General features: G+C 43.7%; 1 protein-coding gene across 2 annotated transcripts in view; it reads right to left on the bottom strand.

Annotated features, from left to right (window-relative positions):
- The window catches only part of pkd1a (polycystic kidney disease 1a), a 196,815-nt gene extending 181,816 nt beyond the window's left edge, over positions 1-14,999 (bottom strand). For both annotated transcript variants that reach the window (XM_069906488.1, XM_069906486.1), the window contains exon 1: positions 14,489-14,999. In XM_069906488.1, the coding sequence (XP_069762589.1) occupies positions 14,489-14,751 (263 nt within the window). In that variant the 5' untranslated portion in view covers positions 14,752-14,999. The remainder of the gene's footprint in view (positions 1-14,488) is intronic.
- Between the last annotated feature and the right edge of the window lie 45 nt (positions 15,000-15,044).

Genomic DNA, 15,044 nt, shown 5'->3' on the forward strand with positions numbered 1-15,044 from the left:
CAATAGAACTGGAGGACATCCCACCAAGAACATATAGATGGAGGTTAAACTTCATGCTACTTAAAAGGCAAAATTTAGAGAGTTTATTGAACGCCAAATTAAAACTTATTTTGAAATAAACACAGGATCAGTGAAAGACAAATTTATATTATGGGATGCAATGAAAGCGTTCATTAGAGGGCAGATAATAAGTTATGTAACTAAAATGAAAAAGTATTACAATTGGGAAATAGAACAGTTGGAAAGGGAGATAGTAAGTACTGAAAAGGAACTAGTAAAAAGCGATGATATAACAAAAAGAGAATTGGCGGACAAAAAAATAAAATACAAAACATTACAAATGTATGAGGTGGAGAAGAACATAATGAAAATAAAGCAAAAGTATTACAAGCTAGGAGAAAAAACACAAAATATTAGCCTGGCAACTTAAAATAGAACAAGCTAAAAGAACTGTATTGGCATCAAGGAAAAAGACAAACAAATTACATATAACCCAATGGAGATTAATGAGAACTTTAAGAAATTTTATGAACAATTGTACCAAACTGAAAACGAGGGGAAAGATGATAAAATAGAAGACTTTTTCACTAAAATTGATCTGCCAAAATTGCAAGAAGAGGAACAAAACAAACTGATAAAACCATTAGAAATAAAGGAAGTACAGGATATTTTTAAAAAGCTGCCGAACAATAAAATGCCTGGCGAGAATGGATTCCCAATAGAATTCTATAAAACATTTAAAGAGTTATTAATTCCTCCTCTCCTGGTGGTAATGAACCAGATAGAAGAAAGACAAAACTTGCCAGATTCATGTAAGATAGCAATAATTACAGTAATACCAAAAACAGGAAGGATCCACTAACACCAGCATCATATAGACCAATATCTCTACTTAATTCAGATTACAAGATAATAGTAAAATTATTACCAAACAGATTGGCCAATTCTGTACCAAAAATAGTAAAACAAGATTAAACTGGATTTATTAAGATGAACAGCGGATAATGTCTGTAAATTTATTAATTTAATTCATGCAGTTGAAGGAAATAAGAAGCCAACAGTGGCTATTGCTTTAGATGCAGAAAAAGCCTTTGACAGAGTAGAATGGAATTATTTATTCAAAGTATTACAGAGGTTCAATCTACCAGAAAAATATATTAATTGGATTAAAGCATTATATAGTGGACCATTCGTGAAGACAACAGTAAATGGATATGTATCGAACCAATTTAAATTAAGTAGGTCAACTAGGCAGGGATGTCCATTATCCCCCCTCACTGTTTGCTTTAGCAATAGAACCATTGGCAGAATTCATAAGAACAGAACACAAAATAAAAGGGATAAAAATAAAGGAGGAGTATAAAATCAGTTTATTTGCAGATGACATCATAGTATACTTAACAGAACCAGAAATAGCAATAAAAGAATTACATAAGAAATTGAAGGAGTATGGAGAAATATCAGGGTACAAGATCAACGCAAATAAAAGTGAAGTGATGCCAATGAGTAATGTGGATTATACAGAATTTAAAAAAGAATTACCATTTAAATAGCAAACACAAGCAATCCGATACCTAGGTATTAGGTTAGATAATAACTTAAGCCACCTGTACAAACTAAATTATCAGTAACTAATAAAGAAATTGCAGGAAGACTTAGAACAATGGAAAGAATTATCGCTAACGTTGATAGGGAAGGTAAATTGCATTAAAATGAATGTCTTCCCAAGGATACAATAATTATTTCAATCATTACCAATTCCCTTAACAGAGAAATTCTTTAATGAACTAAAGAAAATAATAAGGAAGTTCTTGTGTAAAAGGGGGAAACTGAGGATAGTGTTAGATAAATTAACAGAGTGGTACAAACAAGGTGGCTTGCAGTTACCAAACTTTAAAAATTATTATAGAGCAGCACAATTAAGGTATTTATCAGATTTTTACAAGACAATGGAAAAACCAGACTGGACTAAGATAGAACTAGATAAAATAGGGGAGAAGGTACCGGAACATATACTTTATAAGTGGGATGAAAAGCTAGTACGATATAAAAGCTCACCAGTACTGCATCATTTACTCAATATATGGAAGATCCAATTAGAAATAAATCCAAAGGGTTTCTATAGGTACATTAAAAGTAAAAGATTAGTGAGGGATAAAATTGGACCCCTTGTAGATAGCGAGGGTAGGCTGAGTGAGAAGTCAGAGGAAATGGGGGAAATTTTGAATGATTTCTTTGCCTCGGTATTCACTAGGGAAAAAAATATTGAACCAGTTGAAGTAAAGAAAAATAGTGGGAAGGTCATGAAGCATACAAGGATAACCGAGGAGGTAGTGATGACTGTGTTGAAAAAGAGAAAGGTGTATAAATCTCTGGGACCGGACAAAATATTCCCAAGGACACTCAGGGAGGCTTGTGGACAGATAGTAGGGCCATTAACAAAGATATTTAGGATGTCACTGGTCACGGGGGTAGTGCCAAAGGATTGGAGGGTGGCGCATGTGGTTCCGCTGATTAAGAAAGGGTCCAAATGTAAACCTGGGAATTATAGGCCCGTGAGTCTGACGTCTGTGGTGGGTAAGTTGATGGAAAGTGTTCTGAGGGATGGTATTTACAAATATTTGGAAGTACAGGGATTGATAGGGAGTAATCAGCATGGTTTTGTCAGGGGTAGATCATGCTTGACAAACCTGATTGAGTTTTTCGAGGGGGTTACAAAAAAGGTTGATGAAGGGAAAGCTGTGGATGTTGTCTATTTAGTCTTTAGTAAAGCTTTTGACAAAGTTCCCCACAGGAGGTTAGGAAAAAAGGTGGAGGCATTAGGTATAAATAAGGAGGTAGTGAAATGGATTCAGCAATGGTTGGATGGGAGGTGTCAGAGAGTAGTGGTAGAAAATTGTTTGTCCAGTTGGAGGCCGGTGACTAGTGGAGTTCCTCACGGATCGGTCCTGGGTCCACTATTGTTTGTTATATATATTAACGATCTGGAAGTAGGGGTGGAGAATTGGATAAGCAAGTTTGCGGATGATACAAAGATTGGTGGTGTTGTGGACAGTGAGGAAGATTACCGTAGATTAAAAGGTGATTTTGGAAGGCTGGAGGTGTGGGCTGAGAAATGGCTGATGGAATTTAATACAGACAAGTATGAGGTGTTACATTTTGGAAAGGCAAATCTAAATAGGTCATATGCATTAAATGGTAGGCTATTGAGATGTGCAGAGCAACAAAGGGATTTAGGAATGATGGTAAATAGTACCCTCAAGGCTGATACTCAGGTAGATGGTGTGGTGAAGAAGGCATTTGGAATGTTGGCCTTCATAAATCGGAGTATTGAATTCAAGAGTAGGGAGGTTATGATGAAATTGTACAAGGCATTGGTGAGGCCAAATTTGGAGTACTGTGTACAGTTTTGGTCACCAAATTATAGGAAAGATGTAAACAAAATAGAGAGAGTGCAGAGAAGGTTCACGAGAATGTTGACAGGATTTCAAGGTTTGAGTTAGAGGGAAAGGTTGTGCAGACTAGGGCTTTTTTCTCTGGAGCGTAGAAGATTGAGGGGGGACTTGATAGAGGTGTATAAGATTTTAAAAGGGACAGACAGAGTAAATGTGGATAGGCTTTTTCAATTAAGAGTGGGGGAGATTCAAACTAGAGGGCATGGTTTAAGATTGAAGGGGGAAAATTATAAGGGGAACATGAGGGGAAATTTCTTTACGCAGAGGGTGGTGGGGATGTGGAATGAGCTTCCAGCAGACGTGGTCGAGGCGGGATCATTGGTTACATTTAAAGATAGACTGGATAGTTACATGGAGAGGAGAGGACTGGAGGGCTATGGACCGGGTGCTGGTCAGTGGGACTAGGAGGGTGGGAATTTGTTACAGCATGGACTAGTAGGGCTGAACTGGCCTGTTCTGTGCTGTAAGTGGTTATATGGTTATATAAAGGAAAAAAACAAATTACCAAATACCAAAATTACTATTGACACAAAATCCGCTAATCCCTTTTACAATAGATAAACTTTCCTTTAGAAAATGGGAGAGAAAAGGAATCAAAAGAATAGAAAATTGTTTTTTGGGAAATAATCTATTAACATTTGAATAGTTGAAGTACAAATTATGGAATAACTCATGATACAATGTTTGCATATCATCAATTTAAAGCTTATTTAAAGGATAAATTGGGAAACAGACGGGATTACCAGAAAAAAGCAGCTTTGAATATGTGATTACAGATACAATGATAATTAAAAGATTTATAATGAACATGTACATCAAGCTGCAAGATAAGGAAAAGGAAGAAATAAGCTATAAACCTAAACAAGGTGGGAAAAGGATTTAAACATAAAGATAAAAAATGAAACATTGGAAAAGTTATGCTCTGGAAATATGAAGAATATAATAAACACAAGGTTACGCATGATACAATATAATTGGTTACACAGGCTATATATCACGGCCCAAAAGTTAAAAAAAAAAAGATCAAACATTATCAGATAGACAAGAAGGAAATGGGAACAACATTACGTGCAATTTGGGAATGTGAGAAAGTGAAAATGTTTTGGGAAGATCTAAATCAGATATTAAGTAAAATCACAAAAAATAATATACCAAAAAAATCCAGAGATCTTTCTTCTAAGTAATATAAAAAGTAAGGAATTAGGCCTCAAACTGGATAAAGCGCAAAAAAGATTCATTATGATAGCTTTAGCAGTAGCAAAAAAATGTATAATGTCAACTTGGAAAATGGAAGAGAGCAAGAGAATACAGCAATGGTACATGGAAATGAATAAATGTATTCCATTGGAAAAAAATAACATAATTTAAAAAATAAAGTCACATTATTTGAACAAATTTGGGAACCGTACATGGAACACAACAGAGAAGTCCCACCGCGGACCTCCATCCCCTAAAATGATGGAATGAGAAGACGAAATGACCTGATCCAGTAAGTAAAAGTAGATGACACAATTTTCTTGTTTATTTTTATTGTGTGATGACATTGTTTAATGGGTATAATGTATTGTATATGTTGGGTTTGAAGGGGGGGTGGGAAGGAGGGAAAGAGGGAAATGTTTGTGTGTATTTTGATAGATATGGTTCATAGTGTGAAAAATAAAAAAAAATTTAAAAAAGATTCAGAGAGTAGCTTTAGGATGGAGATGGACTGTTTATTTTTCCTCTAGAATAGTGAATGTATGGAATTCACTGCCCAAGGAAGCAGCAGAATCTGCCTAATTAAATATATTCAAGATGCAGTTGGATAGATTTTTGCATAATAGGGGAACTGAGGATTATTGGGGGGGTGGGGGTTGGGGGGTGAGGAGAAGAAAAGCAGGTGGGTGGAGCTGAGACCACAGCCAGATTAGCCGTGATCCAATTGAATGACGGAGCAGTCTTGACAGGCCAGATGGCTGAGCTCCTGTTTCACCCCATCAAACCCTGTCAGAATTTCAAATTCTTTCATCTCTTGAATAACCCCAACCTCTCCCAGTAATTTCATTCCCTCTGCTTCATCCTTATTAAACATGCCTATCGATCATTTCCATGATCTCCCTGTTGTTTTGGTAACACTCGAGTAGGGACTGGAGATGAGCATGAAGACTGACACTTCGGTCTTCCTCACAGTATCAAAGGTCGGCAGTTGATCTCGGATTCCTGTTGATGTGGAATTTCTATGTTCTTCCTCTGCAAGAATCTCAGGGTTGTATTGTCATGTACGTGCTCTGACAATAAATCTGAAGTAATACATATCATTAAGTTGGAAAGGATGTGGAAGAGATTTATCAGGACATTTCCAGGATTGGAGGGCTTGAAGATAGGCTGGGTCTTTTATTCCTTGGAGTGTCGGATGTTGGGGGTGGGGGGGGTGACCTTATAAGGTTGATAAAATCACACGGAGCCTCGATAATGTGCACACTCACAGTCTTTCACTGAGGTTTGATCATTCTGGAATTAGAGCATAGGGGTTATAAGGTGAGGGAAGATATTGAAGTGGGATCTGAGGGGTAAAGTTTTCTCTCAGAGGATGGTCTACATCTGGAACGAGCTGCCAGATGAAGCGAGAGATGTGGGTACATCTGGATCCATTTAAAGGATAGGAAGGGTTTAGAAGGATATGGGTCAAATGCTGGCAGTGGGACTGGCCCAGAATTCTAACTTGGCCGGAATAAAAGAATTGGGCCGAAGGGCAGGTTCCACACTCTGTGGCTCACTCACTTGCTGTTCTTCATTGCGTATACATTAGCTGCTGCATTTCCAGCATCGCAACTGCTTCAAGAGTGCACATCAATGGCTGCGAAGCACTCAGAGAGGGCGTGTAGAAAAGTGACCTTTCATTGAATGGAATTGCGTGGCAGTGCCTGGCATACCAGGGATCTCTTTCCCTGAACCCATATTTAAAACTCTCCAACCCATGAAGGCCGGAGGATCCAACGTGACATCATGCTCGATCCCTCAACCTTGCAAGGACTCCTCCAGCTCTTCGTCAAGCCATGTCATTCGCCATGGGGGCAGTCATTCACAGAATGCATCTTCACACTGAGTGCAACAGCCTGGCATCAGTTAATGCAACACATTGACTTGGAACAATTCTAATTTGCAATGAATGAGTCTTTGTAAACTGCTCTCAAGCTCCAGAGGCAGTCCACAACAATGTGCCAAGGATTTGAATCTTTAAAGCAAGCTCGCTTCTCGCTGCTGCCTTCAGGCAGAAGGTCATAGAATTTTACAGCATGAAAACAGGCCACAGACCAGCTTGTCCGTGCTGAACAACATGCCTGTATTAAGTCCAAACCTCTCCAATCCCTCCCATCCATAACACTACTACAAAGCCACCAATGGAACCACATAGATTTTTCACAACGGCAGCTGTGAATATTTATCTTTCCTTTGATAGGTTACCTTTTCTTTAATGTTGTGTAATCTTAATCAGCACCTCTACTTCCTTGGGAGTTTGTGGAGGTTTAGTTTGACATTGGAAACCCTGGCAAATTTCTACAGATGTGAAGTGGAAAGTGTGCTGACCAGCTAGATCATTGTTCTCGCTGCCGCCATCAGGAAAGAGGTATCGGTGCCTCAAGACTCGCACCACCAGGTCCAGGTATATGTGACACCGTGTATGTACTCTGACAATAAATCTGAAATCTGAATCTGGTGCCCTGTGAAATTATTGTTTGTTGTTATGTTTTATACCTATATAGTTATGCAAAATTTCACTTTATGTATATGACAATAAACCCCATCATCTCCTCAGTTTGCAGAATTAGAAGACTCATTAAGTTAATGGAAACAAATTTTGCTAGAGTTTTGTCCTAAGCACAAAATAAATTTTACTCCAAAACAAACAATTCCTTTTGGTCATTCTATTTGATACAAGGGAGCAGTGAAAGAGCACTGTCCTGCTGTGTGACCCCACCATCTCGATGCCAGCGTCTGCAGATCTCTCGTTAACCCGCAGTCAGAGTTTTTGCCACTTTAATGCTTATTCTTTCTCGCCAGATGCCCTGAACTGAAAAGATGGAATTACAAAGACCTGTTCCAACATCTCCTGCCAAAGAACACCTTTTAACAATTATGGTTTTTTAGACTGCAATGTCAGGAAAATCGCAGAAAAAAATTAACATAATTACTGCCCATGTGGTTGCTTGCACTGGGCGCCTTTTTAGACTGCAAGTCCCTGAGTGCAACAGCCCTGGTTGCTGGACGTTCAGGAGAGTCGATGACCGTCAACGAATCTTTCCGGTACGATTTACACTGCAGGCTTCCTCCAAAAAATTATAGGGCTCCTGCAGGATAAACCCCGGTGCAGGAATGGACTCCAAATTCCTACATATTCCTTTTTAGGCTGCCTGTGTTGAGGCAAAATTCTTGGATTATGCCATTACATGCCTGGAGTTTAAAAACCATAAATAACTCAACTTCCAGTAAATTGAGGGAACGGGTGGGTGAAAATGCTTTGAAATGAGGAAGGAGGGGGTGGGGGGAAAGCTGCTCCTCAGTCCTGTACAATCATGTAGCCCTGCCCTGTGGCTGGGCCAAACCCAGTCTCTTTCTCTCCTGTCTGAGCCCTGCCATAAGGTACATTCATTATCCAATGTGCAGACATTACATCACACTCAGAGATCAGAGCCTGTGTATCTCTGCTTCGTTCCACCCTGCCAGGTCCCAGCTTTTGGCGTCCGTGTCCTTGCTATTTCCTTTTCATCGGCATTTTTGGCCTCTCCAAATGTTTCTCATTATATTCCGTATCACATTCTCGAATAGTTGCAGAAAAATAAGAACTCTTCTTACCACAGTCCAGAATCCATGTATGGTGAGACAACAAATGTATCCCAACACAGCGCCTTTTACATAGAACATTACAGCTCAGTACAGGCCCTTCAGCCCACAATGTTTTGCTGTCCCATGTCACCCTACTCCACAACAATCTAACCCTTCCCTCCCTCATACCCATAACCTTCAATTTTTCTTGCTTTCATGTGTCTAATCACAAGCTATGGACACCCCAAACAAGGCCTCCATTCACAACCATTCTAACTCCTGCTGAACCAAGCACCTTTTCCAGGTTATTCAAGAGGGCAGTGTAGTAAACCCCTACCCATATGTTTGTTTGGACAGACCCATTGGCCGACAGTGCCTTTGGCTCCTCTCACAGGCTCCAGAATGTTCCACAGCCCCTTGCCCAGTGCTGAACAGTTGGGCAGCATGGACTAGCTTTTGTTCTAAAGCTAATAAAAGCCTATCAGTTCGTTCAACTTCAGCCTTTTGGAGTTATTGATGGTGCATCAGGCAGTAAAGAGGTATCACATTAACTCTGGGCCTCTATAGACCAAACAAGGTGGCAAATTTCTCTCTCTCAACCGCCTGGGCTTTTACAATGCCACAGTTTCATGGTGACTATATGGCTGAAACTTTTTCCACTGGAAAGTCATTTCCACTTCCACGTGACACAGTTAGTGTAGCAGTTCAAGCATTACCATTTCAGCACCAATGACCAGAGTATGAATCCGACACTGCCTGCAAGGAGTTTTCTCGTTCTGCCTGTGTCCACGTGGGTTTCCTCCGGGTGCTCTGGCTTCCTCCCACTCTCCAAAAGCAGACGAGGTTGGTAGGTTAATTGGGTGAAAATTGGACAGTATGGCTTATACCTCATGGTAAATCCATTTAAATTTTCTTACCCAGTGTGTTGGGTTAACAATCCTCCCCAACAGGCCTGTTGTAAGTGGAGCTCACTCCTGCAGATCATTCTCCCAGTAATGCAACCACGGTGCTACATAAAAGCAGTCAGGGTGATCGGTCCAAAGTTGTCGCCGAGGAAAGCTTGGTCGTACACTTTGTGGCATCGTAATGGTGGAGGTGAGAACAAGAGGTTTAAGGAGAGCAAGTCCCGCACACAATCAAAAACAAAGTGCTGGAAAATCTCAGCATATCAGGTTGAAGGCTCTTATTTAAAGTTTCATTGTCTGTGGTTTTTTAACTCCAAAGCATAATGACCCACAAGGCTGCATCAAGGTTAGAGATCTAATTTTTTGTCGTAATAGAACAGTCATATTTATATGCCTTTTACCTGCTGCAAGGCAGACAGATATACCATCCGCTGAAGTGCCTCTTACAGTCAGAGAAAGAGAAGCAAAAGAGTTCTCCCCAACCACCTCCCCCCCCGGGAGAGTCCGTGGAATCGTCTTCAGCGTTCCCACAACCACACAGTCCGGTCCAAACCATCAGGAGCCCAAGCTCCAGAACTTCCAACATGATTAGGAATCCTTCAGTGCCCTTGGCCTCTTCTTGCATCCCAGTTCCAACCCCTTGTGCCCCTTCAGCCAGTCTCGAGCTAGTCCAGCAGGTCCACCACCTGGTGGGAGTCCCTGGACCAGTTTCCAGCAGTCCGCAGCCTGGGTTTGTTCCTCACCAACAGCCTGTGGGTTCTCGTCTCCAGTAGACGAACAAGAACTCAATGGGTCAGGCATCATCCCTGGAGTAATGATCGACATCCATCCAGTGGCCTGGTCTCTGCCCGAAACGTCAGCCACCCCTTTGCCTCTATAGACGCTGCTTGACCTGCTGTTTGTTTTTATGCTCCAGATCTCAGCATCCGCAAGGGTGTGATGGGTCAAAGGAGGACAAGGGGATGCAATAGGATGAAATCACAGGAGAAGAGATATAGAAGAGAAGGGTCGGAACTAGTCATCAACAACCGAAACATCAAACATCAGCCCTTCTTTCTCCCACTGATGCTGCTCGACAACCCCATTCTCTCCTCTTCCCCCCGCCCCCCCACTGCACCAACCCCCACAATTCCTCCAGCAGTTTTTTTTTGCTCCAGATTCCAGCAGATTGGAATCCGTCTACTGTTTGTCTCCAGGGACTGGATGAATATGTGCAGGTTACATTTAAATTGGCATCACAGTTCCACAAAACACCAGCACCTAAAGGAAACTTGTGCGATCACAGGAAGAACATGCAAACTCCACACAGACAGTACTGGCGGCCATAATGTCCACTGGAGATGATAAAACATTTTTATAAAATGCAATGCCTTCGGCGCAGGTTGTGCGGAGACCTTGGCAATCCAAATCCAGGGTTGAAGAAGAGTTCTGGAATCTCCAAAATGTCTCCTGATGCTATTCAAGAGCCAACACATTGGAATGGAGATACTTCACCAGACTGGAGACCCGTAACTGTGGAGAGAGGTAGACCATGCATCGAATCCTGGCTTTCCCACTATCCCATGCAGGATCTCTCCAAGGCCAACCTACGAGGACCAAAGTGAGGAGACAACTGGCTTTGGTTCTCAGGCACAGATGATGATAATGGGCAAAGTATTCCAGACCACTGTTCACAGCAGACATGAAGGATATGTAAAATATGATTAATTAGCTATTTAGTTAAATTTAAAATGTATTTAGTGTTTCTCCCTCATGAGTAGCATGGCCCAATGGCCATGGATCTTCCCCCTGGTGGCCAAGATGAAGATGCATCATGAATAGGCATCTTGAGCAGTTTGCTGGCAGTGTCACCCTCTATTCCAAAATCCATTCCCACCCCAATGTGTTGACGGTGCGAGATAGCCAGTCTTCCACAGACCCATGAATTTTACAGCTTCAACTTGATCAGCGTTGGAACTCGTTACCCCTCAAAACTCCACGTCAACAGTCAGCATTCGCGTCGAGTGACTGAGTTAATATTCTTGATAAACTCTGAGGGAGGGCTGCGCTGCTTGTGGTATCACCTTTAGGATCGCAATCATTCCAAAGCCCAATTTCCTCTTCATGTGGATCGAAAATATTGCACAACACGACCTTGGGGAGGAGGGATGAATTTCCCTATGGAATGATCATCAAGGAACAGCTGTATCTATTCAAGATAGACATGATTTGGAAGAGAGGACTGCATGTAGCACACACAAGTTTGATGATGGCACTAAATTGAGTAGGAAAGCAAATTGAACAGAGGATGTGGAGAGTCTGCAGAGAGATTATCGATAGGTTGAGTGAGTGGGCAAGGGTCGGACAGATGGAGGACAATCTTGGTAAATGCGAGGTCATGCACTTTGGAAGGAGAAATATTGGATCAGGTTTATACATACCGTATATTTCTGTGTACAAGTCGACCAGCATACAAGGCTACCCCCTTCTTTCAGCCTCATTTTAAGGATTTTATGGTATACCCAGCATACAAGACTACCCCCAATTTTTAGGCTGACCAGGCCTCCCAGTAACAACCCAAAAATTTTTTACAACATCCCATTGCCAAGTAACAAAGCTGTAAATTTAAGTTTAAAAACCTTAGCTTCTGGCTGGGAAGACAGTGCTGGGCCCAAGCCTTCAGCATCAGCAGGAGAAGTGACATAATTCTCCCAGCAGGAGCAGGAACCTCAACCTACCAGGCAGATGCAGCGACACAACCTCAGGCTCCCAGGTAGACAGGCTTTACAATTTTACAATGTTTGGGTGGGTTACAGCAGTGCCCGGTCAGTGGTGGGGAGGTGTCAGGGAGCGGCAGCACTGGTGATGGGGAGGTGCTTCCAGTATCGACTTGTTTGCCGAATTGACATCAATCTGGTTTTTTTTTTTGCTGAATTTAAGTTCTCAAAAGTATATCCAGTGTACAAGTCAATCCCCTTTTTGAGACATGTTTAGGGTTTCTTGACTCTATTTGTACGCCGAAATAGATGGTAATGGTGAACAACTGAAGCTTGCTGTTATGCAGAGGGACTTGGAAATGCTATCGCAAAAGATTGGTTTGCAAGTGCAACAGGTCATCAAGAAGACGATTCCCTGAGCCAATAGGCCTGTTGGGCCTCGATGCTTAGTTAATTCCACTCTCCTAGCACATCAAAGCCTAGAATTGATGTGTCTTTAACCATTAAACACAAGTTGACACCAAGAGGAGATATTATTAGCACAGATGACCTGCTGATTGACCAAAGAGATTATGTGAGGCTGTCTGGGGGTGTGGATCAGGTAGGTGACAGTACATTTTCCAATGGTGTAAAGAAGCAAATCAAGGCCACTTAATAAATTAACTGTGTGTGTGTGTATATATATATGTCAAAATCTCCAAAGTTTGCAGCTGGTTGGAGGAAGTGAACATACTTGTACTGTTCTATGTAGAACAGCATAAATCCACACCACACTGCCTGTGTTATCTGGATCACTGTGCCTGTATTAACCACATTGCCCTGCCTGTGATGTCCGCAGTGCCCTGCCTGCATTGTCAGCCGTCTATACTAAACAGGTTTATAAATAATATTCCTAAACTAATACACCTCAAAGCCTGAAAACATCATCACTCAGAATCTGTGCCACAGACAAACCTGACACTTAAGCCATCCTTCCTGCACTCTCATCTCCAATTCGACTATAGGAAGGCTTAATGATATGGACCAATACAGCCTAAAGGGATGAGCTGTGTTAAGTTCTGGTCGTTTTACTTTAGAGAGGTTTCGGAGGAGGTTCACCACGATGATTCCATAAATGAAGGGGTAACCTTATGAGGAGAGTTTGAGACTATAGTGGGACTATACTCATTGGAGTTTAGAAGGATGAGGGGGAACTTAAAGAAGAAAATAAAATGAATCTGATGATTGCTGCTGCTCTCCGCCGGCAGCGTTCCCATGTAGATGTTCTCGATAATGGGGAAGGTTTTACCCGAGATGTCCCAGGCTGCGTCCACTCCCTTTTGCAGGGCTTTATGCTCGGGGGATTGGTATCCCTATGGCAGATCATGAAGCAGCCAGTCAGCAGACAGATGTCGAAATGACTCAACTCCAGTCAGGCTAAGTCTAGAGCCTCAGCAAGTGTCGCCAAGATTCTAGAAGAAACCCCTGTGTTCTTACATCTATCTGCTGAAAACCACCTTCCAGCTAAATAAGTTCAGCTCCCCATCTGAACCTGCCAATAAGTACGAGTGTGTGTGTTTTAGTTACCAGGAAACTGCAAAAAAGCAGCAAAATTAAATGGAGCCCAAAGGATGGAACATTAACCTCCTGGTTGGCAAGTTATGCAAATCGTGCCCAAGACACAGGCACCATAACAGGTAATAATTAACACAGAAGGAAGGGCTGATGGACACGGACAACTTCATCCGGATTGGGACATTGTGTGGGACAGTGAAGTCTGTCGGTTTGGCCCTCCACCTTCCCCCATATTACGAGTAAACATTCCTCCGGCGTTAATGCAGGAGAGCGGAATACGACTCATCTTCCCAGCTCAGGCGAAGGGTTCCCCACCCCACCCCGACCTCGGAACTTTCTGCAGAGGGGAGGCGCGGTTCCAGCGCCAGGTACCTATAGGGGCGGGGGTTCGAATCCCGCGCTGTCCATTCTCCCCTTGTCAGTGCAAATTGGGCGTCAGGCCGAAGTGACCTGTTACCGGCTGAAGGTCGACGTGGAATTTTAAATCCCGAAACACCTTCACCGCGTGGAGGGAGAGGCAGACCCCCCCCCCCGCCCCTCGCGTGGAGGGAGAGGCAGACCCCCCCGCCCCTCGCGTGGAGGGAGAGGCAGACCCCCCCCCCCCGCCCCTCGCGTGGAGGGAGAGGCAGACCCCCCCGCCCCTCGCGTGGAGGGAGAGGCAGACCCCCCCCCCGCCCCTCGCGTGGAGGGAGAGGCAGACCCCCCCCGCCCCTCGCGTGGAGGGAGAGGCAGACCCCCCCGCCCCTCGCGTGGAGGGAGAGGCAGACCCCCCCCCGCCCCTCGCGTGGAGGGAGAGGCAGACCCCCCCCTCCCGGCTCCAGTTAAAAGGGTGGCCAGAAAGAAGTCCAACACAGCTTGGCCACGCAATGCTCTGGGACCGTCCAGTCATAAGTCACTGTTAGCTTCAAGGGGTACCTTGCAAAATAAAAAAAAGGGGGCTCCATTCCTCCGAGCTGGAGGGAGGGGTGCATTGAAGCGTTCTGGGGGGGGTTTGGTCTGCGGTGGGATGGGTTCCCCGGACGAACGCGTCCAGCTCGACCGAGGGCGTCAAGTCCCGGCACAGAGAGCGACTTACAGTACAGTGGTGTTGCGAGGCATTTCCAGCAATTCGGCTGCGCGCTGAAGTCCGGCGCCGGAGCAGTTCACCGCGCAGGACAGGTCGAGCCTGGGGCAGCGGCACTTGGCGGGGCAGGGCAGACACGCTCGCTGCCTCCCCAACACCCCGGGACACAGGGCGAGCGACAGGAGGAACAGAGGAACCAGGCCAGAGAGTCCAAATTGCTTGGCGGCACAGCCGCCATGTTGCATTGCCTGGTTAAGAACATTGCTATAAGGCATCGCTCAGCGGCGTTACATCGTGGCCGGGGGTCCACACCGTCTCGTCGCCACTTCTCCTTTCGATGTCGCAAGTCCAGCTGCTCCCCGTTCAGGGGAATATTCCTCACTTCCTCTTCTCCCGATGTCCCATCCACGATGAACCTCCTTCTCTCTCCACAGATCCCGTTTTATATCTAGAGAGAGAGGGGTGGGGGGTTAACCAGGCATTGCTGGATCCGGACACTAGGGTGAGCTGAACGGAATAAAAGCGGAGGGAGGAATGGAATCTGTGCAGGGACTCTGGTTAATTTCCA

The sequence above is a fragment of the Narcine bancroftii genome, chromosome 12, assembly GCF_036971445.1.
Source record: "Narcine bancroftii isolate sNarBan1 chromosome 12, sNarBan1.hap1, whole genome shotgun sequence".
In the NCBI taxonomy this organism is placed as follows: Eukaryota; Metazoa; Chordata; class Chondrichthyes; order Torpediniformes; family Narcinidae; genus Narcine; species Narcine bancroftii.